Source organism: Antedon bifida, chromosome 7 (assembly GCF_963402885.1).
Source record: "Antedon bifida chromosome 7, ecAntBifi1.1, whole genome shotgun sequence".
Taxonomy (NCBI): Eukaryota; Metazoa; Echinodermata; class Crinoidea; order Comatulida; family Antedonidae; genus Antedon; species Antedon bifida.
The window spans coordinates 20,850,442-20,878,259 of record NC_136232.1 but is presented as its reverse complement, the minus strand read 5'-3'; the positions used below and the strand labels follow the sequence as shown (position 1 = coordinate 20,878,259).

General features: G+C 34.4%; 3 protein-coding genes across 3 annotated transcripts in view; 1 reads left to right on the top strand and 2 right to left on the bottom strand.

Moving 5' to 3' along the window:
* LOC144848525 (ubiquitin-conjugating enzyme E2 J1-like) overlaps positions 1 to 27,818 on the bottom strand; it is a 331,913-nt gene that overhangs the window by 150,519 nt on the left and 153,576 nt on the right. The gene's annotated exons all lie outside the window — the stretch shown is intronic.
* On the top strand, positions 438 to 25,950 carry LOC144848455 (protein DOP1A-like). The gene is made up of 24 exons (XM_078705188.1): positions 438 to 611; positions 1,806 to 2,161; positions 3,570 to 3,759; positions 3,992 to 4,804; positions 5,419 to 6,511; positions 6,817 to 6,963; positions 8,443 to 8,714; positions 9,109 to 9,261; positions 9,516 to 9,619; positions 9,991 to 12,009; positions 12,405 to 12,621; positions 14,844 to 15,032; positions 15,658 to 15,783; positions 16,455 to 16,589; positions 16,845 to 17,005; positions 17,800 to 17,990; positions 18,453 to 18,559; positions 18,917 to 19,026; positions 19,426 to 19,575; positions 19,816 to 19,877; positions 20,579 to 20,868; positions 21,438 to 21,652; positions 22,592 to 22,691; positions 23,075 to 25,950. The coding sequence occupies exons 1-24, from the start codon at positions 474 to 476 to the stop codon at positions 23,330 to 23,332; spliced, it is 7,596 nt and encodes a 2,531-aa protein (XP_078561314.1). The 5' UTR covers positions 438 to 473; the 3' UTR covers positions 23,333 to 25,950.
* LOC144848555 (transmembrane protein 242-like) lies at positions 26,035 to 27,683 on the bottom strand. The gene is made up of 4 exons (XM_078705362.1): positions 27,595 to 27,683; positions 27,171 to 27,268; positions 26,824 to 26,967; positions 26,035 to 26,556 (listed from the first exon to the last, which is right to left on the bottom strand). Exons 1-4 carry the CDS (start codon positions 27,671 to 27,673, stop codon positions 26,443 to 26,445), a joined length of 435 nt encoding a protein of 144 aa, XP_078561488.1. The 5' UTR covers positions 27,674 to 27,683; the 3' UTR covers positions 26,035 to 26,442.

The following is a 27,818-nucleotide window of genomic DNA, read 5'->3' as shown; positions in this document are numbered from 1 at the left end:
TTTATCAAGGAAATCTATTTTAATTTAATATTGACAATGTTTTAATGTTTGCCATACTTAATAGTACAAAACATTGTTTGTTTAACTGAGTGTACATACAATGGTGGTTATGTGTGTACAACTAACCATACTGTATGTACTCAGAAGGAGTCTAAGTACAGTAGCCAATCCATGTGGCTCTTTATTTGACTCATAAATACGCTCCAGTCTGTCTACACTGTCAAAATACAGTAGATGACAAAAAAAGTGTGATATGCCCAAATATGGTAGTGACATCGTGTCCATACAGTAAATGGACACATCACATTTTTCACATGAAGCTTGATAATGTAAGAGCAGAAATGTTTACAAACTTCACTTTTTAATTGTTTTATTTCTGTTTAGGTTTTTAATCAAACTTTTATGAACTGATAGTACTCTAGCGATGTTGGCAAATTGTAACTTCACACCTGACTCGGCACATAACTGACAAAATGAATTTAGACGAAGCAGAGTTATTGCAAGACTCCAAGTACAAGACTTATTCATCTGCGGTTGAGAAAGCTCTCAAAGGCTTTGAGTATTCCAGCGAGTGGGCTGATCTTATCTCAGCTCTTGGAAAGTTAAATAGGGTAAGCTAATTTATAAGTTATGCTGGTATGGACTAAAGATGGTAATCACCTACAGTACTGTAACTGTAACCTGTATTTCTATTCTAAAATTTAAATAGCCTTCCAACAGGCTTTACTCTGCACCCCCACAGCCAGTAGGCCAATTTAGTTTTTTAATAAATTTGCATATTTTCTGATCTCTCCTTTAATTTTATGCACTTTCATATTTTGAGATACAGTAGTTTTGAACTAATAGTTATGATTCTTCAGTACGGTTCACTTCTTAAGCTCTGTTTACACTATTAAACTAGTTTGACAAAAAAAGTATGATGTTCTCAAATATGGTAGTGGTACAGTATGGCCAAACATGGTAGTTATATGACATCATCATGTCCATATATAGGCACATCACATTTTTTTGTCACATAAAATTTGATAATGTAGACAAGGCATAAAAAAAAAAAATGTTTGATTTTTCTGTGAAAATGAGAAGCCCTTGTGTGTTTTTATGACGTTGTGTCCCTTGGTGTACTGTAGATTACTATTACTGTACTACTGTATTAATCTGTTAAATAATCTTGCCAAATTTGAATTCTATTGTGAAAATTCAGATCCAGCTTGCATAAAAAGAATGCATATTATAAATCAGGTCACAATGTTATACAATTTTCTAAACACCTTTAGATAATTGAAATGTCATGAACTTTATTGTTCAGATATCAATTTGAGTAAAAATATTCAATATCGATGGTGGTATAAAAAAAAATAATTGTAATTATAATAAATTAATAAATTTGTTATAAAAATCATAATTAATAAAATATTAAAAAGTTAGTTAATTAGGTCTCAAAATTTAAAATACTTTATTTGCCATCACAACTCAAGCATACTGTACTGTACGTATAATGTACATTTTATTTTGTGACGAACGCTTTGTAATACTTGGTTTCCACTAGAGACACAACACAAGGATGTAACACAATATAAGTTAGTTGACCAATCACAAGCGAAGAATTATTCAAACTGTTGCTTGTCATTGGTCAACACGCTTGCGTTGCGTTTACGTCCTTGTATTATGTCCTAGTGGAATCATGCTTAAACAGTCAACTATCCCAATCCCATTACTGTACTCCCTAACTTACTAACAAGTAACATTCTTATCACCAATATGTTATTTGTCATTGACATAATAATTGTTTATTGTTCACCCTACAGGCTCTACAGTCAAACAACTCTCGTTTCCGTGTAATCCCGAAGCGTTTGACAATCGGCAAGCGGCTTGCACAATGCACCCATCCGGCGCTTCCAAGTGGCGTTCATCTCAAAGCTTTAGAGACATACGAATTAATCTTCAAGATTATACCTCAGCAGACACTATGTCAGGACATGTTTATCTACAGTTCTGGTATATTTCCTCTACTCGGCAACGCAGCTATGTCGGTCAAACCGGTTTTGCTAAGCCTCTATGAGGAGTATTATTTACCGCTAGGTGAGCACCTGAAACCAGCTCTTACAGGGCTTCTGCAAGGCATCCTACCAGGCCTAGAAGAAGGTTCAGAATATTATGAAAGGTTTGTATGTGGATTGGGTTCCTAATAATTCTCTTTATATTCATGTGTGAGTGAACAAATCCAGTGTACACATCTAGCTCATGTGCACTTTAAAGAACCTAGTACATCTTTTGATACGAGTTGTCACACACAGCCACTGTGCAATTGGGACTGGACCGTTTTAGAGGTGTACAGTATACCACCTGTTGGTCCCATCCTTCACTAATTCACATCTTAGTGAGAAGTTGAATAAATAAAAAGTGTGTTATTAAAGTTTGAACATAAATCTTTGGTGAAAAAATATCTTTTTTAATGGCTTTTATTTATTATAAACTCACATCTTAGTGAGAAGTTGAATAAATAAAAAAGTGTGTTATTAAAGTTTGAACATAAATCTTTGGTGAAAAAATATCTTTTTTAATGGCTTTTATTTATTATAAACAATAACATGCTCCATATTTTCTTTAAAACAACATTTTCTTTCATTGTTCTATTCCTAGACACAAATCTTGGCCTTTTATTTACTATTTCTTTATAGTACATACTTAATGTATCAAAGTAAATATATTTTCTTTAAATGTTAATTTGCTATGTACTCAAGAACTGCTGCTAACTGTTGACAATAGCAAAAATAAATTTGAACATGGATAAATATGTGTAATAAAAGATGAATTTAAACATTGTATAATGAAAATATTATAAAAGTTCTTTTTTATACAAAGTCTACAGTATTTGATAGTACAGTAGTAGTCTTTGTTCATTTTGGCTGTAGTAGATGTAAAAAAAAAAGTTGTGATGTTGGCCAAGCCTTACAGACTCAAAATATTAAAAAAAAATCTCTTTTTTTTTCATTTTGGCTTTATTATTTTTTTTCAGGGCTTCAAATTAACTTTTAAGCTTGTTAATAATAATAAGAAAATTGGTATGTAGCTCAGCCTACAATGTTGGTACCAGGACTGAAATTAACACAAAATAAGCTTTTTAAAAATGACTAATCAACCACTGTTTTGTATCAATCATCCATCCATCTTCCTTTTCCTTTTAGTTCTGTAATTAATGTTTTCAGTTCTCAACATAATTCAACAATCTATTTCTTATCAACAATCATTCTCACTCCTGAGGGTGATTGAATTATATTCAAGATTGGAAAAATGTTATTGGGCCAATTAAAATGGAAATTCATTTTGCTTGCCATAATTAAGACAAATACATAAAAGTGCAGAAATGTTATAGGCCAATGTTAAAATACGGTTGATAAGCCAATTTTAATAATTATACTGTTAAAACGATTAAAAAAGATATTGATCAAAGCGTCAAGAACTTTTCAAAACTATACATGGTGTACCGCAATCTTTATATGAACATCAACTATACAATTTAAAAACTATTATGATTTCAACTTGCAATTGAACCACATTTGTCTTCACAGAACACAGAAGCTGTTGGAGCAGCTTTGCTCCGGAATGGATAAAGCGTCGTTCTACTCGGCACTCTGGGACTGTGTGCTAATAAGTCCTGGAATTCGTTTACAAGCGATTTCATTTGCTCTCTCCCAAGTGGACCGCAAAATCTCATTTCAAGAACAGCCTTATATAATGGGACATAATTCAGTTAAAATGGTGAGCACTGATGTATGCATATGTCTTGTATTCAATCATCTTTGGGAAATTCCTAGGTATTGAATCTATAATTTGTTTATTTTTTAAAAGATTCTGTGTCACTATCATAGTTTTTATTTTTTTTTAATAGTAACAAAATTGTAGATTGTGCTGTACTGTATGTTGAAAAAAAAAAAAATAAATTAATAGTATAAATTAATAAAATTCCATTTATTTTTATTTTTTTATTTAGGTTCAAGCAATTAGCGAGTCCTTAGAAGATGCTGTTGTACTGGTTCAACGAAGTGCATTAGACCTGTTACTTCTCTGCTTCCCACTTAGCCTGACCACAATAAAGCAAAGTGAAATTGTTATGATGATGACGTCTTCATTAAACGTGCTACTACGACGAGACATGTCATTAAATCGTAGACTTTACGCATGGTTTCTTGGTAACAGTATGAATGGTACGGTCGGCGGTAAGAAACCGGTTCAGCAGGTGCTACGGTCAGATAGCACCGTTAGCACCGATGAAGACCCATCTTCAGAGTTTTTTGAAAAGCATTCAAAAGAATTGCTCATTCAAGCATTGAAAAACTGTCTGCACGCTGACCCAGACGCCAACACGCTTGCAGAAGATTCTCCAAGTCGGCGTAAACTAGGCTTACTGCGTCCGTACCGTATTTTAATCAGTTTGTTGGATAAACCAGAAGTGACAACTCCCATCATCGACGAAATTTATCTGGAAGTCTTTCGTGCACTGTACAACCGCTGTCACGTAATAGCGGTCCAACAGGGCGCGGGAACACCGTTAATACACGCAACGAGAATGGGTAATATAGTATTTTCTGAAGGTGTTCGTCCGCAAGAATTAATTAAAACTGCTAACTTATTATTTGGAACATTTGAACCATATTTCATGTGGGAATATATAGCTAAAATGTATGACGTTTGCTGCCAGCAAAAAGTTTTAACCGAGAATACTGGTGGAATTGACGACGATTCTAAGGTGACAATATCAGAATTATGTATGCTTGTGGAATTTCTGCTTGACATTGTTTCTCTGGTAAGCAGATTCTAATATTGATTGACACAGAAATGAAAACAATTATTTTCATATTGTCTTGAGGATTATGATAAAAAAAAACCTCATGTTGGTGGCGTAACCCGACAGACCCTATAAATACGAACTACTCTACTACTTTAAAGGAAATAAATAGAATAGAGAGTAAACAAAATAAAAACATTTTCCCAAATTAACATACTTAAAACTACTAAAATAAAAGCTGATTACATGGTTGAGTTTTTTCTTCTTTTTTTTTAATAATAAAAAAATATCTACCTATACAGTACCAACCTTATATTTATAGGCCTGCTACGCCAACATAATGTACATGTAACCCTTTTTTAGCCTTATACTGTACCAACCCGGTTTCAGGTAAAAATAACTGTCTACTAGCAGATTGTATCCACTTGTGTCAATAAGATATTAAAGGGTGTGATAACACAAACCAAGGTTAACTGTTTTCAAAATGGTACCCTATTAAAACCTCAACATGGGCCAAGATATACACAAGTGGAATATTGCATTTATTAAAAAACTTGTTTTTCTTTAATTTATTCATATAAACTTTCTTTTAAATGTAAATATCATAATTTTAAATATTTGTTTTATTATAGGAGACTTACGTTGAAATTCCGACAGAGCATTTGCCACAGTTATTGTGTAAAGTAACCATGTCGATGACTAACTATTGCGATTATTTAAGCCCTGAGGAGTTAAAGAACAGCTTGCAGCTGTGCACTAAACTACTAACAAAGGTCCAGCCATCAATGGTCACTTCACCTCTTACCGAAGATGACCTGCGAATATCTGACGATCAGGTAACTGATAAAATCGAGAAAGATCGACCCTTACATCAAATGAATGGTGAGGTTCCTAGTCGGCAACTTCCAGGATTACCGTCATCTGTGAAATCGCTAGATCGACTTGTGTCGGATGATCAAAATGACGGAGACAGAAGTCGGAGAAAAAGTCATTCATCTTCTTTTACGAGTGATACTAGCTCCGATTCTACTGTACAGCCAGATGTGCGATCTTCTCGTGGACTGTCCCAGCTTAGTTTGTCATCGGACGCCAGCTTTTCAGAGGAGAAAACCCCACCAGTGTTCCTCATGCAGGCATGCGTACAATGTTTTCAATCATTTTTCGCAAAGTTTGTTGGATCTAGGGTTCTACCGAATTCAGAATTATCCACGTTTATGGAAAAGCTAAGAGTATCTCGTAGCTACTTCGGTGAAAATAAAGTGAAGTCAAAGAAAAAGGAAATGGTCCGACAACAAAATGCAGAGACTAGACCTGAGTTCAAAGAAAGTAGAATGGTTGAACAATTTGAAAAAAGAAGAGAAATTTATGAAAAGAAAGAAGATAAATCTGATGTAGGAAATCGCAAGAAACCTACGTCTCCCGACAAAGTACAAAAGAAAAACAGTCTTAAGAAAAAAGCTGATAGTATCAAAGAGAGAGCGCTTAGCCCTCGGTTGAAGAGGCAAAACTCCAAAATTGATCAGGAACGAGAAAGAAGGGAAAGAGAAATAGAAGAAAGCAGACAAGCTATGATAATGAAGTTGGAGATGGAAGAAAGAATAAGTGAAGAAAAGAAGAAAAAAGAGGAGGAAGAACGTTACCTCATTGGACTTGTCGTCAGAGATGATAGCAGCCGAAAAGTAGATGCGAATCTAATGTCTGATCAATCAACTCAAAAATATTTAAGTAAGTTCAACATTCAATAATGAAATATGGTTTGAACCAATCTTATTGCTTATACACTGTATCTCTGTAAAACTACTAAAAAGGCAGGTTGCAAGCATCAAGTCAGACATCTGTGAGTCCAACTAAGAGTGTGGTTTTAGTAGAAAGTCAACAACCAAAAAATGGAACTTATTTAGATAATTAGTAACTGCTGTTCAAACCTATAATGAACTATGACTTTGCATGTAGTCTTTAACCCACTAAGATCTCAGAAAATATTTCAATGCAATTTGTTAATGTTATACTGTATATTGTTTATTCTATAGGTGAAGTATCAGTAGACTGCGATAGGGCAAATAAGATCCATCAGGCTTTCTCTATAGCATGTCATCTATTGGTAGAATACACATGCTTTCCTATGTACTGTAATGACTCCACAATTGCATCGACTCTGTGTACACCAAGAGGAAAAGGTTAGTGAACACTCTCACACTAATATCATACACACCAGACAACACTCCTCCTCTACTCAAGTAATGTTACCTCCTATGAAAATCTTTGTTTCATCTTTTTTTAACATTTTTTTTCTTGTTGAAATCACATCAGATATTGATTTTGATTTATCAAAAGGTAAGAAAATTATAAACTACAGTACATGCCTTTTCTTTGGTGTAAAATTTCATTATCTAATTACTGGATGTTTTTATTTTGGTTACATGCATTTTTTTTAAACAAAGGGCAACCTTTGATTTTACTGTGCTTTGGCAAATGTCCGCCATTCTATATCAATATTTGTCAATTTATAGAAAAGGAATGAGTTTCTTTTACTGAGCTGTTTTCAATTTTTGATTATAGTATTTTAAATTGAAATATAAAATCAATAACTGACAAATATCAGTTGTTACAGTAGCAGTTAAAATATTGATTTTCTGTGCTATGCTTCTGTCACTCAGTAATCATAGGTATATAACCAATATTTCATTAAAACATTTTTAAACCGGGATTTATTGTAGCAAAAGTGCTAATATTTTTATTTTTATAATAATAAATAAATTGAATGGTTAAATTTGTTTTTTTGTTTGTTTAAAAGGGTCATCTCGTGACAAGTACTGTTGTACTTCTTGACATGATCCTGACTAAATTTTTATTTTTGAACAAACTTACTTTACTTTCTTTTACTTTATCAGTTGAAATAGAATAAATGTTTAGAATGTTGAGAATGAACCTAAGTAAGATGAAAATATTGTTCAATTAAAATGTCTTTATTGATCCTTTGAGAGATTCATTCGTATAAGGTACAAAATTTACAAATCTGGAATGATAAAATAATATATACATCTCATATAACATTTTGTTGGAGATCTAGCTTGATGGTGCTTGCCTTCACATGACAAGGTCCATGGTTCAATCCTGACCTAGTGCCATGGTTGCCACTCATTTGTCTACTCCCTCTATCCTAACTGATGAGTTATTTGCTCTTAGATGCGTGTCTGTTTTCAGCATATAATCTCTAGTTTGCGAGTGACCAGTCTAAAGCTCTGTCTACACTATCAAACTATTTTGACAAAAATATGTGCCCAAATATGGTAGTGATATGGTATGGTATGACATCACCATGTCCATATGGGCACATATTTTGTTGTCACATAAAGTTTGACAAGGATTTAATACACTTTTAATAGTGTAGACAAGGCTTTAATACACTTTTGATAGTGTTAGACAAGGCTTTAATACATATTTGATAGTGTAGACAAGGCTTTAATACACTTTTGATAGTGTAGACAAGGCTTTAATACACTTTTGATAGTGTTAGACAAGGCTTTAATACATATTTGATAGTGTAGACAAGGCTTTAATACACTTTTGATAGTGTAGACAAGGCTTTAATACACTGTTGATAGTGTAGACAAGGCTTTAATACACTTTAGAAATAACAAGTCTTATGATTTCAGGAGCCTTAGATCATCTACCAGATTGGCTACAAACCCTCATCACAACTGCTTGCTTTGTCACAAATGTGGACCATCAAACCACAGCAGTGGGAACACTCCTCGAACTCATCGGCCTAACACGATCCGTCACATCCGGGACGAGTAATAAACTGGTTCTCCCAACTCCACCAACAATTCCCGGAAGTCAAAGTGAAACCGTCTCAGTTGTATTAATTCCTGCGATAGCGGTCAGCCATCTTGAATGTTTGAGCTATGAGTCCAGCTTTTTTCAGGTAGACAATGCATATTTGTAAGTTATACCGTAAAACTTTGAAAGGGCCTCTTTTCGAAAAGAAGCTCATTTCGAAAAGAAGTCCACCCAAGAGTGCTAAAAAAGCAGCTCATGAGCTTCTTTACAAGGTTTTATGGTATATTGATAGTGAAGTAGCCAAGTGGTAAATAAGCTTACTTATACCTGAGTCAAAGTCCTTTCTCTTCTACTTGGAACTAGTTACGTTAAACATGTTTTAATTCATTGTGTGCATTGACATGTGCTCACTTGATTCCTCAACAAAGTTTCAGTGGATTCGAGACTGTATAAATAGAATAAATATATACTAATGATGTTTTATGATTAGTTTTAATATCCTTATTTCATTTTCTTCTTTTCTTATGTTGTGTACATAGAGAGTTTCAGTGAATTTGTGGGGACACATGAGTTCCAAGACACCTGAACTTCATCATAAGAGTGCGGAGTTACTACATCATTTGCATAATTCAACACCTGACGTATATCTATGTGAAGATGTCATCGGTCATTCTCTGGTGCATTCAAACAGGGTAAGTATTAAGCCTTGTCTATACTATCAAACTTTGTGTGACAACAAAATGTGATGTGCCCAATGGATGACATGGATGATGTCATATCACTACCGTATTTGGGCATATCAAACTTTTTTGTCAAACTAGTTTGATAGTGTAGACAGAGCTTTAGTTTGCTTATTACTGTTTATCATTTTCTATTTTGTCCATCATAATTGATTTTAGAATAACTTTTAAATAATAATATTAATAATAATATCTTATTATTTCAGATAATATCTTTAGAAGCCCATAATCGCTTTTCATTGCTCTGGCATTTGATACGGCCGCAGATTTTGACCTCCAGCCCAGCAAGCGGTGTCAAAACATTTGATAGGTGAGTAGAGACTTATTGTATTAAATACTTAGCTTTCTCTCTATTTAATGCCAATGTTGGTATAATTCATTTTATCGCCATGGCTTAAGATATGGTACTGTATCCTAAAAACCTAACCCTCTAAAAAATTGTTAAGTAAAAGTAAAGAATTGAACCCTAACCCCTGGACCATAGCCTTATCACAAGAAAACTATTGCCATAACCTATTAGATTAACATCTATGCTTAAATAGCGCCCTCTATAATTACCCTTACTTTAGTTTTTAGAAGTATGTATACGGTACCGTATCTATAATTTTTTATTTCTGTTTTTATTTTGTCTTCTTTGTTGGAAGATCATCTAATTACAAAATCGTTTTAATGCTTTCACAGATCTTTATTAGTGATGCTAGATAGTCTACAACATCCAGACAGTGTTATACGATCCGTGACACAAACCTGGCTTGCTCACGCAATTGAACGTGGAGATATCGCCCGTCTGTTGGAACCTGTTCTGCTAATTCTACTTGACCCCAAAACGTCAAGAGTTTCTGCCCAATTCCTGTTATCCCATTCCCAAAAGAAAGGAAGACCAGCAAAGTCGGAGGAAAAAGCTGAGGACATTGAAGCCAAGATCTGTAGCATTAGTGGTGTAAACGGAGAGGTAACATATCATGTAACAAAAGACGGGAAGAAGCCAGTTTTTCTACCACCAGAACGTGGTGACCCAATATTCGCATGTACCACTATCGGAGATGAATTCCAGTGTGTTACCAGAGTTAACCCAGAACTGCATTATCAAATTCCTTCAGAGACTTTGACAAAACCTTTGAAACTCACGGTAAATCCTATGAGCCATGCTTCTTTCAGCGATTCTGAAAGCGACCCTGTCACGCCCTCCGCTAAACGAGGATCATTAGACAAACGAAGCTCCACACCCGAAAGCTTCAATAGCGATTTTGATAGGAACTTAAGTTTTTCTACCAGTGATCTTAGCGTGACTGGTATCGGTAGCATTTCAAACCTAATGGAAGCTGAGCAATCATACGTCTTCAATGAAGATGCCACTGAATCCATCGAAGAAATTGTCCAAGATGTTTTAGAGGCCATTATAGACCAGGTTGTACTACAGCTAGATGATAGTTCAGGTAGTGACGATGAGAACAGTAAAATATATTCGGGAAGGGGTAACAAACAAGGAACACCAAAATTTAGTAAATCTGGAAGAGCAAAAGTAACGCCTTCGTTGGAGGCAGTATTTTCTGACGATACATTTATTGATGATCTTGAAGGAGTACTGTCTGGAATGGAGACTGATGGAGACCCAGATTCACCAAAGAAGGATTGGAGTCCAAAGAAAGGGAAACTTACAGCTATCCAGAGTGCCAATCAGTCTACTCTTAATACATTGCAACATCATATTTTACTCTATGTTCAAGTGTTTGATGCGCAGCGATCTCTATACGTTCTGTCGCTTCTCAAATCCGTGCTAACCACTAATCCACGTCCGTTTGTCTGTGCAATGTCATCCACGAGTTTGAGTAGCGCTAACACGACACAATTGATACGACTGCAGCATCTTCTGGCAAGACACAAGGCCAGCATATTGGGACGAGATTTCTTTTCTGAAATTCCTCAAGACTCTATTTCTTCCTTCCGAAGCAGTACGTACCTTGACATCGTACTTTCTGTTTGTGTATACTTCATACGTAGTTACTATCCCAAAGATTCAAAAGCCACTGACTTTGATGTTACAGGAAATCGAGACGTTCAGATAGCCAGTATGGATATCCTGCGACGCATTCTGAATGAGTTAGTTGAGGTGGTGAAAGTGAATGGACGCGGGTTCGCAACTTTCATCAGCGATCTCTTACAGCGATGCAAAGTGCAGAAGGCGGTTTCTTACGGGTTGTTAGCATCGGTCTTTAACAGTCGCAAACAGTACAAGAAAACAGATGCCTGGAGAGACTCGCAGCTGATAAAAGAGTTAAACAATCGCGACAGCCAAGGAGGTGCTCAAGCGTTCCAGTCACAACTCCTCCGTCTCATTCTGGTTATTATTATTCTTGAGGATCAGCTGTTCACGTTGAAAGATGACACCGAGTCGCTAACACCCATCAGATCCAGTGAGTGGGACCAACGTATAAGGGTGCAGAGACAAGGAGGTTCCTCATTATCCTTCCTGCGCTCAGAGAGGTTGTGCTGCCAAGGAATGCTGCTCACTGCCATACTGTTTGCCTTGAGGCAGCAACACATCTGCCATATGCATCGTCATTGGATTACCATGGTTACAGATGCTCTGCCATATTTGGATAAAGGTCTACCAAAGATAACAGTTCCGATGGCCACTCAACTGTGTCGTAATTTGGAGCTTCTAGCAACACTCTATGAAATTTCAGATGACAAGAAAAAGTAAGTGTTAATAATAATCTATTTGTGTTTATTAACTTTTGAAATAGAATCTGTGAACATAACAGTTTACAAATATTTACTGGGCTGAGGGGCATAGTTAAAATATTGCCCAAGGTGATCTGGAGACTATACACAAGTTAACCATCGTATTTGTAGGCTAGGTTAGGGCTACACGCAATTATCACATTGATTGTATTGAAGAAGATAGAGGAAACAGACATGTGCAGTTTAGCTGGTCTATCAAAGGGCATGGCAAAAACTATAGACCAGCGATTAACCAATCGGATGCTATGAATTGTGCCAGTCCCAGTATATATAAATACTATACTACTACTAATACTATATTTTGTGCTGACTCACTAATTTCTAACAGAATAATTTTGTATTAATTCCAGCACTGTTAAAGAGTTAAGTAACGTGCCACCAGACCACGTAATCACTGTGTTGGAAGGACTCACTACCATGTGCCACTACAGCCTTCTAGATTCTACTGCTAGCCTGTCCACGATGACAAGTAGACATACTACCGGCAGCTCAACAGAAGCTGAAAACAGCTCAAATACTCAGATTTTCTCTTCCATATTTGGTGCTTTTTCAAGAGACAAAACCAAGGTTTTTATAAATATTTATAAGACCAAGGCAATCTAATAACACGGTGCTGAGCTTGCCTTGCCAATATAGGAACTTGTAATAGTCCTTTTATCTTATGTCTGGCTGCAACAAATTCATACTAGATGCGGTTACAGTACCAAGTACATAATGCCCCGGTTTATGTTTAGAGGCGTGGAACTGATTGTGCTGCATGCCATACATAAACCAATGATCTAGCAGAGTTCAGCATCCTGTTGTTAGATTGCCTTGATAAGACTGATTATACTTATACTCTAACTCAAGTATAATCCCACCCCCTGATTCAGACTAAAGTCATCCTAAGACTTTGTATAATGAAATTGTTAATGCAAGTATAATCCCAACTCCTAATTGTTGAGACGAGTAGGGGGGTTACCCCGGTGTACTAGCTCACACATCCACTGTCATGAACAGATGAATATGCGTTAGAATTGCCAGCACTGACATGACATACCCTGAAGGGAGAAGCATGTAGTTGAGTGTAAAATCTAAGTCCACAGCGCCATGAGCAATGATCGTTGGAACGGCGCTATATAAATTAAAAATATTATTTTTATTATATTTGGTCATATACAGTACTATTATTTCTATATTAATGACTTTAAATTTTAAATACAAAGTTGAACTAGAACTTAAACTCGTCACTTGAGGACGAGTTTGGTTATCCGCCCGCAACAAAACGTATCTTGCGCATTCAAGTACTTTTCAATCATGACTTTTCCAAAAATTAGCTCATTCAAAATTTAAACTGCTCTTTCAGTTTAATTACCAAATAAATCTTTGTTTTCCCGTGACGGGACTCTATCCCGGTACCTCTGATACCAAAGTCGGTTGCACTACACATCGAGCCATATGAGCACCTGCCGAAGAAAATCCAAAGAAAGATTACTCGTTCATTCGGTATGTCGTGAACCCCCTTGATGCAAGTTGATTATTACATATCAAACTAAATCATAATTTTAACTATGATGAAATCTTCACAAATTTTAAACAGTGACATATTACGAAAGTGCATACTTTCAAGTTTTATATATTAACATGTAAGGAAAAAAGATAAACGTTATGTTTATTGTTTTGCTCTTTGAAAATGTTAGTGTTTGTTTGATGATCAAAATTTCAAAAATTATATTTAATATGCAAATAATGTAGCCATCAAACACGTTTTAGCATTCAACACTATAATAAATCAGACCTACGATTCATACACTGCAAGAAGATAAAATAAAAAATGGGGGTAACCGTTAATTCTGATAAACTGTTTCATTTTTAAAAGTAGACATATTTTGCAACATTTTCACAATTTTGTAACGTTTTACGTGCGCAACCAGTCATGTTTAACGTGCTCGTGGAACGCCATTTAAAGTTGAATATTGAATAAAATAAGGCAAAATTGTTAACTGAAGTTTGAAAAACACAATCTATGCAAAATAAAGGCTCATACGCGTTCCCTGCGCCGTGCGCGCGTGAAAATGTGCGCATCTGGTGGGAATTTTTTAAACGCTTAAAATGACCTGAAACGTGCGCTAATTTAATCAGAAAATGATTTGAAGCATTTTAAAATTTCAAACGCCGTTTACGCGCGCACTTTCTAATGTTACAAAATTCGGTAGCAATAAAACAGTTTACAATTGATGTGAAGCAACCGTGGCTGAAAATTTCGTTAAAAAATATTTATTTGTTTCGAAGTTATGATCAATTTAAGAATTTCAGAAATTCGCGCGTAACTTACGCTACGTGGCTCTGACAGCGTCCAAAAGCTTCGCAGTACAACTTCAGTTAAATGTCTAAATGTTAACAAAGTTACAACATGTTATGTTAACACGTTGCAGAGAAAGAGCGTGCACAAAATCTGAGAAAGAAAGAAGAATAATAAAAAAAAGTAACACTACAATAACAAATGCTTATCCGCTTGAGGCGGATAACCAATTACAGATTGAACTTATTTGGCAGTAAATAAATAAATGAATTAAAAGGGATAGATAACATTTAAATTGTATATTCCCAGATTTTCGCTTCTTTAAATAGTTACTTTACAAGGCATTGTGTCTAAATTAGAAGGGATAAGCAAGTTTTAATTTTATATTCCCAGATGTCAATATTCGCTGCTCTAAATAGTTTTTCTTAAAGTTACTTCCAAGGCATTGTGAACCGCATTTCAATCGAACCCTACAGTACACTGATCAATAATTCTGTAATATTTTCAGGGTAACTCTAGCCAGCCAGCCCAAGCACACAACCCTAAACACGAAGCCAGGAAAGGCCTACTGGTTATGCTGCCACGAATCGTAACAAGTATCGCTACGCTGTGGAATGTGGTCCAGCAGTGTGAGAGACTACGAGAGAACGTCAGTAAACCTACAGAGTTGCCTGACTGGAGTATTGGCTCACCTAAGGTAAAATGGAGCTTTCGATTTGGGTCGACTGATGATGGTTGTGGTAATAATAATCTGTTCTAAGGCATGCATTCTATACAGTAGTGTGGGTATGGCTGTAATTGTTTGTAGAGAAAGTCATCCACCTAGCCTAAAGCTCTGTCTACACTATCAAACTAGTTCAGCAAAAAATGTGTGATGTGCCCAAATATGGTAGTAATATGCCCAAATATGGTAGTGATATGCCCAAATATGGTAGTGATATGACATCATCATGTCCATATATGGGCACATTGAATTTTTTGTCACATAAAGTTTGATATTGTAGACAGAGCTTTAAGCTTACTTTTCTAAAAAAAATATTTCCAACCGATCGGTTTTTAAAACAGTACTCGCACTTGAAACATGAAAGTACTGTTTTATATTTTTTTCACCAACCCTTAAAGATGTATTGTCCCCCAAAAACATGAAATCAAACTTTGAGTAGGCACTTCCATAGGGAAAAAAACACAAAAATAATAATGTTTCCACTTATAAAAAGATAAAATAAATAAACCCTAACCCTAGACTTCTCGAGCCAGACAAAACCAAATCTCTGCTTCTTCAATCAATAAAACACAGCATGTTAATTTGTTTTTTGTTTTAGGCTGTTCGGCAACAGATTTTGGAGTTACTAAGTCCTATTGCATTACATCATAGTACAAACCTATTGGCAGCTATTGGTGTCGTATGGAGCAACTTGAGAAACAAGGCAAAAATTGTGACCAAGAAGGTATACCCTTATTTTGTTATAAAGCTTCGTCCTCTTCTGAAATAACCATCTTTTTAAGACATTGCGATAGTCATTGTTGGTATTCGTGATGAAATGGTTTTTGCTTTAATTGAGTGATCACCATCAAAATGTATTTTTGTTAGGTTTCTGGAGAAATTTGAGAAACAAGGCAAAACCTAGTAATAGACAAAAATACAGTAATATTCCTCATTTTGGACAACCCTATTAAGGAACATCCCTATTGAGGGTATACTTTTCTCTAAGTGAGGGGCAATGTGTGTTTTAACACTACGGCCAACCCTACTATGAAGGTGACACTTCAGGATTTTGAGAATAGTGTAGAGTGGGGGGACCAGGGCTTAAAAGTGGTGAAATGAAGTGCAGAGTTTAATTTGATGTCCCATCTTCACTTGAATCCGCCCCTGCTTTTTTGGTCACCTCAAGTGTCCTCTTTATTAGGAGTTCTACATACATATATTTATAAACTTAACAGGCACAGAACATATATTTCATTTAATTTTAGGCCTTGCACCAGGCAAGTGATGAAGATCAATCATTTAATTTTGTATCCGTTGAGATCCAGCCACTGATAACCACAGTATTGTCATTTTTTCAGTAATATGCCTTTGGATTTATATATATATATACATATATTTTTCATTTATTTTTAGGCCTTACCTCAGGCAAGTGATGAACAGCTAACGTTAGTTGACCTCATTACAGCTATCCGAGCACTTCCAACTGACACGTTAATACAAACAATTAAACAGGTTTTAAAAGTACCTCCGTTCACCATTAAGAATAAGGTAAGTAGTTAGTAGTAGTTACTATTTTTATTTTCTGTTTTAATTAAAGATGTATTGTCTCCCAAAAACATGAAAATTGAAGAAAAAAAAACCAGATTTTTTAATAGGAAGTTTAATAAAGTTACAATGTGAGTTTATTCCAAACGATGTTCTATGCGGGCAAGGATGTGTTTATTCAAAGCGGGACGTTTAATTTAATAAATGTGGTATTTGTATTCCTATTAAACGGTTAATGCCTCTTTTTGTTTATTTTAGAACCAACCCTCTTTAGAAGTTAGTATGCTCCAATTTCTGTATGCCTATGTGCAGCGTTCTGGTATCGTTGGAATAAGAGATTCCTGGCCTTCATTGTTGTCTCTGTTGAGAGATGGACTACAGTTGACCCTGTCTCCTCCTGGCCAGTTTATGCTGTTTGGGTAAGAACAAATTATGGTGTATTTTTTCTAAAGAATTGTAAAGTAAGTAAGTACTATATTAAAGATATCCCCCAAAAACATGAAAAATTAAGATAATGAAATCAGACTTTGAATAGGCCATTTAGTAGTTTTAACAAAGTTAATCACTTTTGTAGAAAAAAAAACGAAAAAATAATGTTTTCACTTATAAATTGACAATATAAAGGGTTAAATTTAACCAAAAAAACCATTTGCTGGCAGCCAATTTGACTATTTTTTGCTTTAAAGGTAAATGATTTTTTTTTTTTGATCCATTTTTTAATCAAAGCGAATAACTATTATGTGACATAAAATCACATATTCAACAAAAAAATTATTTTTTCATGGAGGAAAATAATATCTTTAATATCTCTATGAATATACGAAAGAATAAGCTGCTAAATCATATGTATCTCATCCATATATATTGTTAAGACCCCTATTAAAGGGAGGACCCGACAAAGTGTCTAATTGGGGTGTCCCCTGAATATGTGCTTGCTGTATGCATTTGTTTCTTGAGATAGTGTCCGAAAGAAGGAGTTCTACTGTTGTACTTATGTTTCAATTCTTAGTGTATGTAAATGTGTATTTTTCCTCAGACAAAACAAAAATTATCAAATAAATATTCATAGATAATTATCAGTTAATTTAGTTTGGTGGAATTGGTTAAATTAAACCTGGTTTCCACCGGCAGTTTTAATTTATCTGTTAATGTTTGGCTGCGCAAAAGAGGCCTGGGTTTCATTGTGATTTTCTTTTTTCGTTTCGTTAATTAGGATTCTAAATGAGTTTGTGCATCGTGCTCCACCTTTCGAGGAAAGAAAAGACATCCGTGATTTACAGGACATTACGCAAAAACTCATTGAAGCCTGTAACCTGATTGCTGGATCATCGCTCGAACCTACGACCTGGCTCAGAAGGAACGTCTCTGTCAAGTTCGAGCCACAGAAAAATGTAATTGGCGATGGTAAGTAAAAATATTATATTATAATAGCGAGAACATTTTCATGGGTTGACTATTTTACAGAGTTAAGTTTAATAGGACAGCGAGCCCTTCAACAAATGATTGTTTTTGTAACACATCTACTGTTATAGAGGAACGTTTTATTGAAAAAGCTGTTTTTATAACGCTCTGTCTACACTTTCAAACTTTATGTCACAAAAAATATGTGATGTGCCCATATATGGACACGATGATGTCATATCACTACAATATTTCGGCATATCACTACCATATTTGGAAACATCACACTTTTTTTATCAAACTAGTTTGATAGTATAGACAGAACTTTAAGTTGTACAATATTATTTAAAAGCTTTTTAATAATATTATGTATTCATTGATGTAATTTCTATTAATACATAAGATAAATATTCCCTTGAATAATTGATTTTTTTATGATAATAAACGCAAAACTTTTTTTCTTAGGGACTGATGACGAAGATGGTGATAACTTGAAAGACACAGCCAGTGTAAATGCTAAGAACAAGTTGTATTCACAGTACAGTGTACACGCTCTTACAATATTAGCAGAAGTATGAATTTTGTTTATTTTTGTAGTAAAATCACTGTTTAAACTGAAATAAGTATTGTAGATCTGATAAACGAAAATTGGTATGCTGTTTAAGGATATATTGTGGTAAACATTTTTTTTAAGGTTTTTGTTGAATATGCCATTTTAATGCCACATAATAGTTGTTCACTTTGATCAAAAATTGGATCGGAAAAAAATGGTTTACCAGAAAAAACTAATATAATGCAAAAAATAGTTGACTAGAAGTCAATTTGTTTTTTGTTTATTTATAAATAAAGAAAACCATGTCTACATATCAGGCAGATCTTCTTGGTTGGTAATATTAAAAGTGTTTTTGTAATTTTTCTTTTTCCTGTAGTTACTTGCACTGTTACTTGATCTAGTATATGGTAGTGATGAGAAGGATAAAGTGCTTCCTCTATTAACATCCATCATGCATAACGTTACACCGTATCTGAGAAATCACAGGTAAAGATCTAGATGATGTTCAGTCGTGATATAATCAGTTTGGCCCAATGTACTGAAATGTAGATTATTATGGGAATCTAGATCGACGTTCCGCAAACTATGACAAATTTTGGCAGCGAAACATTTGTGAGACGACTTGAGAATTTGGAAAAAAATAAATCTTCAAACTATTTGTTTTGTCACTGGTCATTTAGGCCGCGAAATAAAAAGTTTGTGGAACGCTGAACTAGTTGATAATATGTTAATCTAGAACTCAGTGTGTTGAGTTCTATTTTTTTTTTCTATTAGAATGAAAATGTGGAACATCTATAACAAATAAAATTTGTAAGGATTTTAAATGAATAATTAGAACTTGAGTAAACTGATTGCGAACTTTGTATCTTAATGTTTGTATTTTAGTGCACAGAATGTTGCGAGTTTCCGTGCCTGTACCAATCTGGTGGCGAGTCTGAGCGGTTACCAATACACAAGGCGTTCTTGGAAAAAAGACGCTTTTGAATTGTTGCTTGATCCAGCCTTCTTTCAAATGGATGCTGTTTGTGCCAACGGGTAAATATAAAATTGTGTTCATTTATATCCTTTACAGTAGAATTCCTGACAGGAGCGTATCAAACGTTATGTGACAAAAAAATGTGATGTACCCATATATGGACATGATGTCATCTCTACCATATTTGGGCATATCACTACCTTATTTGGGCACATCACACTTGTGTGATAGTGTAGACAGAGCTTAAGACAGACTATTGATAGTGTTATATTTATTCATGATTGCTTTTACATATCTAGATGGCGCTCTATCGTTGACAATCTTATGACACATGACAAGACCACATTTAGAGATTTAATGGGTAAGTATAACCAAGATGTTGAACTCCGGAGATCAAAGGGTTTATCTGTTGCTGCAACACGATCAGTCCACACCCCTTAACAGACACCGTGTACCACAGAGAATAATTTACATAGTACAGTACTGTTGGTATTTGTCGCTGCCATACATAAGATCAAAGGACTGTTACAAGTTCCTATCTTGGCGTTTGTTTAGTACCTTTTTGCTATTAAGAGATTAACTCTAAAACGCTCATTGTAAGTAATTCTAACAAAAAAATATAACGGTACAGATAAGAAACTATTCAAAGGCTGTGTTTCCGCAACCAAAACAAAATTATCGATTAATTTTTTTAACCATTAAAGTGAGCCAGATCAGTCATTTTCAAACAACCAGAGACCCAGTCACATCACAACAATTTGTCCTTCAGGTCAAAGGTTAAAAATTATCGCATTTATAAGATAATTATCTGATTGATATCTAATTATCTTGAATGAGATAAATATCAGTTAATTTTTCTCAAGTTAATTTTGGCTGCGAAAACACGACCTTAGAGTGAGAGGAAATCAAGATTTAAAAATAAAACGAGTGCTTACAATTAATGAAAATAAGTTCTTTAATGGATTTTAACATTGTTCCAGAACCCTGTTTTTTTGGAAGGGGTGGTTTATTATTATTATCTTTTTTTCTATGTTTATGAATTTTCGTATTCTTATTTTTTAGGTCGTGTGGCTGCCATACAGAACACCTCCTTAAACCTTTTCACGAGTCGTGAACAAGAGATGGACCAACGTGCGCAACTTTTAAAACGGCTCTGTTTCACACTTTTCTGTAGCGAGACTGACCAGTATGTACGTTTGCTACCAGACATTCAGGAACGACTTGCAGAGTGCCTGCGATTGGTCAATGTGCCGGTCGTCCACGAACAGGTGTTCGTTTGTTTTAGAGTTTTGCTGCTTAGAATTTCGCCACATCACCTCACAGGGCTTTGGCCGACAATGATGTCAGAACTTGTAAGTTGTTATAGCTAATTGAATTAATCATTATATATTATGTTTTACTATAAATGTTTGGAAAGGACTGTATGAACAATTAACTACAAATGCTAAGATATTCTTTTACTTTCCCATGTTTATGTTTTAGTTTCTTTTTCTAAACCGCTTCCTTAACTTGTCAAAAAAAAAAACTTCTTTTTGCTGGTAATTTGTCAGAGTTCAGTAAAGTTGGCAAATGGCCAATACTGTAATCAATACAGCAAACTAAATCCCTCTATTCCAAATTGTGTAACCATTGAAATTATATAGCCACCTCTAGTGTCTCATGTTTGTTGAAACTTGTGTATCATTTGTAATTATATAGCAACCTCTAGTGTTTGGTGTTGGTTGAAACTTGTGTATCAATTTTAATTATATAGCAACTTCTAGTGTTTGGTGTTGGTTGTAACAATTGAAATTATAGAGCAACCTCTAGTGTAGAAAATGTTGTACAAATTGAAATTATAACTTAATCCTCTAAAGTTTAAAGTCTTAATTAGGAATTTCACTATTTTTAATAAGTTGATCTTTTCTTTTTTTTTATTTAGGTTCAAGTGTATTTACATATGGAAGAACAGTTAAAAGCTGTACAACAAGAGCAGGGTAAGCCATCAACTATGAGACGTGTTGCAAGCGAGTTTTCTATATTCGGTAATAACCAAGTACGTATTACAAGGGAATGGCTCGGGTGTTATTTGGCAGCCTGCAAGTTCTTGGACATGGCGCTGTCACTTCCAACTGAAATGCTGCCGCAATTTCAAGTGTAAGTTGTTGGATAGAGGAACTATCACAATACTGATACAGTAATATGAGTATTGATACAAATTTATGTTTATAACATTTCTAGAGAGTAGTAGTTTATGGTTCCTGTTACGGAACATCATATAAAAACATGCCCTTGTATGCATAGGAATAAAGTTAATAGGGAGGTTTCGCAACCTTACGAATACGATAACGAAAACGGATACGTCATACATTTGTGAAACTTTTGAGCTGATCCCCATTTCATATTCGTAAAGCGTAATCGTGTTGACGAATATCACCAGTCATATTCGTAACTACAAAACGAGTATAGTTTTTGATCTATTTTGCACATTTTGCATTTGAATCAGGAATGATTCATGATTATAATATAATTATAGATTTATTGAAAGTAATTTACAAAAGTAATTTACTAAAATGCCAAGTCAATTTTGATAAATAGCAGTTTTTAAAGTCCTCACTCGCTTTGATGTTACGCTAGGCCTAGGCAGCCAAGCACCAAGCAACACGTACCTGCGCTTCGCTCAAATTTACCGCAGTCATAATATTTTGGACGCGCCTCAATATTTCGTTGCCATGCGAAACAGATTTTTTAACCTCTCTATTAAAGTTACGGCAAAAACGTAGTATTGAATAAAACTGAACCATAGAAGGGAAAATGTAGAATTGGAACGGGAAATTTTTTTAAGTGATAGCAGAAAAAGAAATAGAAAATCACCATATGAGCTTATTAAATAGTTTATGATAACAACGCTGCCCTCTATTTACTGATCAGCATTGTGGTAGCTTCAGTCACTACACCAATTTCTAAACCTGCAGAACATTTTTTTTTTTGTCTTAAAGTATTGTAGGCTCAACAGGGGACTTTAAATTTCATAAAAAGTTGGGATGAAAATGGCACAATCATTTTGAAATTTACTGATTTTTTTTTCTCCGACAGTTATAAGTGGGCATTTATTGGAACAAAAGAAGGAGTTTCCAAGAAAGATTTCATCCCTCATATTACTAGAGTTTCTAATATGTTGAATAATCGTCGAAAGGTAATTATATTATTGGCGCTACCAATGTTGTTTTTTTATCTTATAATCTAAACTTCTCAATACACATAGAGGTTGCGAACACTAGTGTGTTATGGCGCATTGTTTCTGTTGCAACTCCTTGACCGATTGTTTCGAAGAAATAAATGAAGAAAAAGATATGGCATTTGCAAAAAGATTACAAATGATGAAATAAACTTTGAAATATTTTTGAATTGCTGTTTTTTGTTATAAGATTGAAATATACATTTCATCTCGTATAGTTACGAGATTATTGTGAGATTCGAGCCGTGCGCATGCGTAGATCAGTGAGCCAGTGTTTGCGGCGATCATTGTTGTTTGTACCGATTGATTAATCTTTCCATTTTTGTTCAATTTCATTGTAGGGAGGAACTCAACCGGAAAAATCATTTTTGAAAAGAACTCCAGGAAGACCACTCCTTAGTATGTATCGGATCAAATCATTGGACCAACTTTTACCTTTTTTCAATACAATCTGTGATTTTAGCCAATTGAATGAGCCGTTAGAAAATATGACTTCCAAGAAAGCTTATTCAACCAGCAAGCAAGATGATCAGCGGGCAACACCTAAAGAATATATCGAACGACTGATGGAACGAGATTTCCTGATACCTCTTTCCTAAACAGATATTTATGATGATTGAGGGACCAATATTTATCTTTCAAATTCTGCCAATTTATGTGGACTTATTATAGTTGACGTTTGTCATATGTGTTTAATGGACACTAAAAACGTAACATAATTTGCGGAGTTTCGCAAAATTGAGGATCGATCAGCATAGTTTTAACATACCACACTTGTATGTGTACCAATTAATATTTTTTCTGTTAAATATAGAAATATTGAACAATTTTAACAAAGGTTTGCTTAAAACTCCATTTTTTAAAGTTGGAGTAAAGATTATTTTTTAAAGTATACCAGATTTTTCTGCTAGAATTAGTAAAGTTAATTCGTGTTTGTGGTTTTCTAATATCACAAAATTTACAAGTGCAATAAAGTTTGCATATTAATGTAATGTAATATGTTGTTTTTTTTTAATATGGACAAAAATATGAAGTACTTTTAATTTCCTATGATATAATCCGTTTTATATTTTAATTTAAATTGGTATTGTAACTACACATACATAAATACATAAGAAACTTTTTCTATTTCAACTATAATTACAGTAGTAAGTTAATTGGTGTTTGATTAGGAGACAAGAATGATAATACAAGATGCTATGGCATGCCTGTAGAGTGGCACGGCTGTAGTATGACACTGCTGTAGTATGGCACTGCTGTAGTATGACACTGCTGTAGTATGGCATGCCTGTAGTATGGCATGCCTGCAGTATGGCACTCCTGCAGTATGACACTGCTGTAGTATGACACTGCTGTAGTATGACACTGCTGTAGTATGACACTGCTGTAGTATGGCATGCCTGCAGTATGACACTGCTGTAGTATGACACTGCTGTAGTATGACACTGCTGTAGTATGACACTGCTGTAGTATGACACTGCTGTAGTATGGCACTGCTGTAGTATGACACTGCTGTAGTATGGCATGCCTGCAGTATGACACTGCTGTAGTATGGCATGCCTGCAGTATGACACTGCTGTAGTATGACACTGCTGTAGTATGGCATGCCTGTATGGTGGCACTGCTGCAGTATGGCACTGCTGTAGTATGGCACTGCTGTAGTATGACACTGCCGTAGTATGGTACTGCTGTAGTATGGCATGCCTGCAGTATGGTACTGTGGTAGTATGACACTGCTGTAGTATGGCATGCCTGCAGTATGGCATGCCTGCAGTATGGCACTCCTGTGGTATGGCACACCTGCAGTATGGCACACCTGCAGTATGGCACTCCTCCAGTATGGCATGCCTGTAGTATGGCGTATGGCACACCTGCAGTATGGCACTCCTCCAGTATGGCATGCCTGTAGTATGGCACATGGCATGCCTGCAGTATGGCACTCCTGCAGTATGGCATGCCTGCAGTATGGCACTTCTGTGGTATGGCACACCTGCTGCTGTATTGCATTTTAATATTAAATAGAATATAAATACAGGAATATTTTCTGGTTACATATTCTAGAGAGTATATAATTTGTAATTTCTGTTTTTGTACAACTCAAATTTGACCAAAATGTATTGGGACCGCCATAATGGCTTTGTAATTCATAATAAACCAAAATCAATTTATACAGAATTTTTCTAACCGCAAAATTCAAAGGCATCTAAAAAATATGGAACTTTGTCCCATCCAGTTTTTTTTATTACGGTACATATTTATTAAGCTTTTTTTTATTTAATTTTTTTTTATAGTTGACTGTTTATATATATTCAGTATCTTTATGTATTGTTGAGGTAATTTATACTATTTATTTATTTATTTTAATTATTATTATTAACAATGTTTACTGTAGTAATCGGATTTAATATGTAGGTGCAATGAATAGATTGGTGTTTTTCTTTTCTAACTATTGTTATTGTTACTGTTTCGTTCAAATTTAAATACAGAACAAAGATCTTTTCTTCTGGTAACAAATTGGTCTTTAATAAGATGAATAATGTTTTATTTTTATATAGATTAGATTCATAGTGTTGGTTATTAAGATATGTTAAGTTAGGTGCTATCCTTCAAACTAGATGGAATGTACTTTATATATTAGAAAACTTTTAAAGATTTATCTCATGCATGCGTAAATAAAAGCCTATATGCAACTGATTATTAATTATAGTGATAGTATTAATGAGGTATAGTATATAAATATTTAAGAATTTGGATGTGCTTTGTCTTCGAAATGTTATGTTTAAAATAACAGGACAGTAAAGCAGGCATGTTTTAAAACATGGCAATTGGTACACCTTTATATTATTAATATAATATTGAAAATTATAGCTTGTATCCGGGAAAAACCTGAAAGTTTGTTCTGTACCTTGAATTGTAATTGTAATTTGTCACTTTAAAATCATTAGCTGCCAACTCTACACTTAATATGATCAGACTGTCCTTTAAATTAGCTTATTATACATTTTCTCAGGAAATAATACAGTGGAAAGGGACACCTTTGGGACCCAAAAATGTGTCCCCTCAATAAGGGGTTGGCTAGTGTTAAAATATATTTCCCTTTGTTCATTTCACAGAAACTGTCCCTTGAATAGGGGTGTCTATTCACTGGTTAAATACAGGTGCACACCTCATTCTTCGACAATGTAGATAACATGTTTTTCAATATTGGTTCTGGGATTTGGTTGTTGTACATATTATATTATAATAATGGAAAATATGTTGGAATATGACTGCTCAATAAAATAACTAATCTTATAAAATATTAATCTTCACATATTTTTATTTCTAAAAAAAATCTCATGTTTTTCGCTGTCTTGCAAACTGAAGATATATCACAGGTCTGTAAATCATGGACCATTGCTTTGTCAATTTATAATACTCTTATACTCGACTCACATCACCAATAATTAGACTTGCTCCAAGTCTGTAGTCTTTTTTATGTTAGTCCACCAGTCAGCGTTTTGATTTTTGTTTGAAAGCTGAGCTCAAGTATTATACGTATGAAACACCATATGTGCCAAAATATTCATCTTTTTTCTGATTTCGGTCTAGAACCTAGACTACGCCAATATTTCAAAACATTTAGAAAGTTTTATTAGTTGTATAAGTTTTATTTATGGATGATGACAATGACTTTGTGTGGTCTTGTGCATCTAATATTTTTTTTCTATCATGTTTTTTCATCAAGAACTTCTTTTGTTATTTCATCAAAACTAGTGCTGTCATCAGGATTTCGTTTTATTTGCGGCGCAACAGATTGGAATTTTAGTTTGAATTCTTCAACCTTTAAAGAGAAAACAGTTATATTAATGACATAGTTTTTCGTATTTGTACTGAGATACATAGATACTGCTAAAGAATGGAACATTTTATAACAGGATAGTAAATATATATTGTTTGTTTTTAATTTTATTTTCTGTAATACTTTAAAAAAAATTGTAATACTACAAACTTACGCTTTTAACACCAAGTTTTTTACAAACACCAACAATCATACTAAAGAACGGCAAAAGTAATCACTTTATTGGTAGAAATGATACTATAAACTTACATTTTTAACACCAAGTATTTTACAAACACCAAAAATCATAAAGCCGAAGCCAGAGCATGCGAACAAGCTCCCCCAACCAAGTGCACGTAGACCAAGCGAACTAGGACTTTCAAGCGTCTCTCCAGATTCCCCTTTCAAACGACTCTAGAATATCATAAAAAAGATCAATCAAAAGTTGCTAGTTATAAAACAACAATCATACCGATAAATTACACAGTTATAATTAATAATAATAATAATGTACAATTAATTTATTATAGCGCAAAATGCAGGCCGCTGAACAATCAACACTAAAAATGTAAAAAGTTATATGTTAGTTAGTAAAAACATTGTATATTTTAAAGTACTTTGAACATTGCTGGGTCCATCTTGCGAGCTCTTGCTACAGTTAATCCAAACCCAAACACAACAGCTGCACCAGCCACACTACTCATAAACATCACATCTATAAAATAAATTCTGTCTCACTCTCAGAAATTAATATTAATTATTATTACTACAGAAGTATTATTACTACAGAAGTACTAGTAATGCGCTTTATTGTAGAATACTTCTGCACGTTATAGTACAGAGTTAGGCCTCGAAGTAGTAGAGAATATTGTTTGGCATCGATACATCCGGGAAGTAGCCGACCTCGGACTAAGTCTAAGTAGTAGACTGAAGGCCTGGCCTAGCTTTAAAAACGTTGCCATATATGCCTAACTATTCAGGTTCAGCGTTAAAAATAAACTTGTAATCTACAAAATATACAATATAATGCAATGAAATTACTTTTAAATACATCTAATTTCTCATTTTGTTGGGTGGTGTGATTTATTGTTGAAACTGAAGTTTTGTTTTTGTTGTTCATGGGAGCTGACATCTTGATAACCTTTGTACTTTATTATAACAGTTTTTATTATAAAATGTAATGCATCAAAATTCTATTTAAGAATTATTCATTGAATAACTATATAACCATATACTTTAAAAAATAAATATATCTGCACTTCATT

Bases quoted from the DNA above. Each gene is read 5' to 3' on its own strand.
- LOC144848455 (XM_078705188.1), top strand. From the start codon at position 474: ATGAATTTAGACGAAGCAGAGTTATTGCAAGACTCCAAGTACAAGACT. The intron at 6,512-6,816 runs GTAAGTTCAACA...TTTATTCTATAG, and splicing joins ATCAACTCAAAAATATTTAA to GTGAAGTATCAGTAGACTGC. The intron at 15,784-16,454 runs GTATACCCTTAT...ATTTATTTTTAG, and splicing joins CAAAAATTGTGACCAAGAAG to GCCTTACCTCAGGCAAGTGA.
- LOC144848555 (XM_078705362.1), bottom strand. From the start codon at position 27,673: ATGAACAACAAAAACAAAACTTCAGTTTCAACAATAAATCACACCACC. The intron at 27,269-27,594 runs GTAATTTCATTG...TTTATTTTATAG, and splicing joins GAAATTAGATGTATTTAAAA to ATGTGATGTTTATGAGTAGT. The intron at 26,557-26,823 runs GTAAGTTTATAG...TTCTCTTTAAAG, and splicing joins AAATACTTGGTGTTAAAAAT to GTTGAAGAATTCAAACTAAA.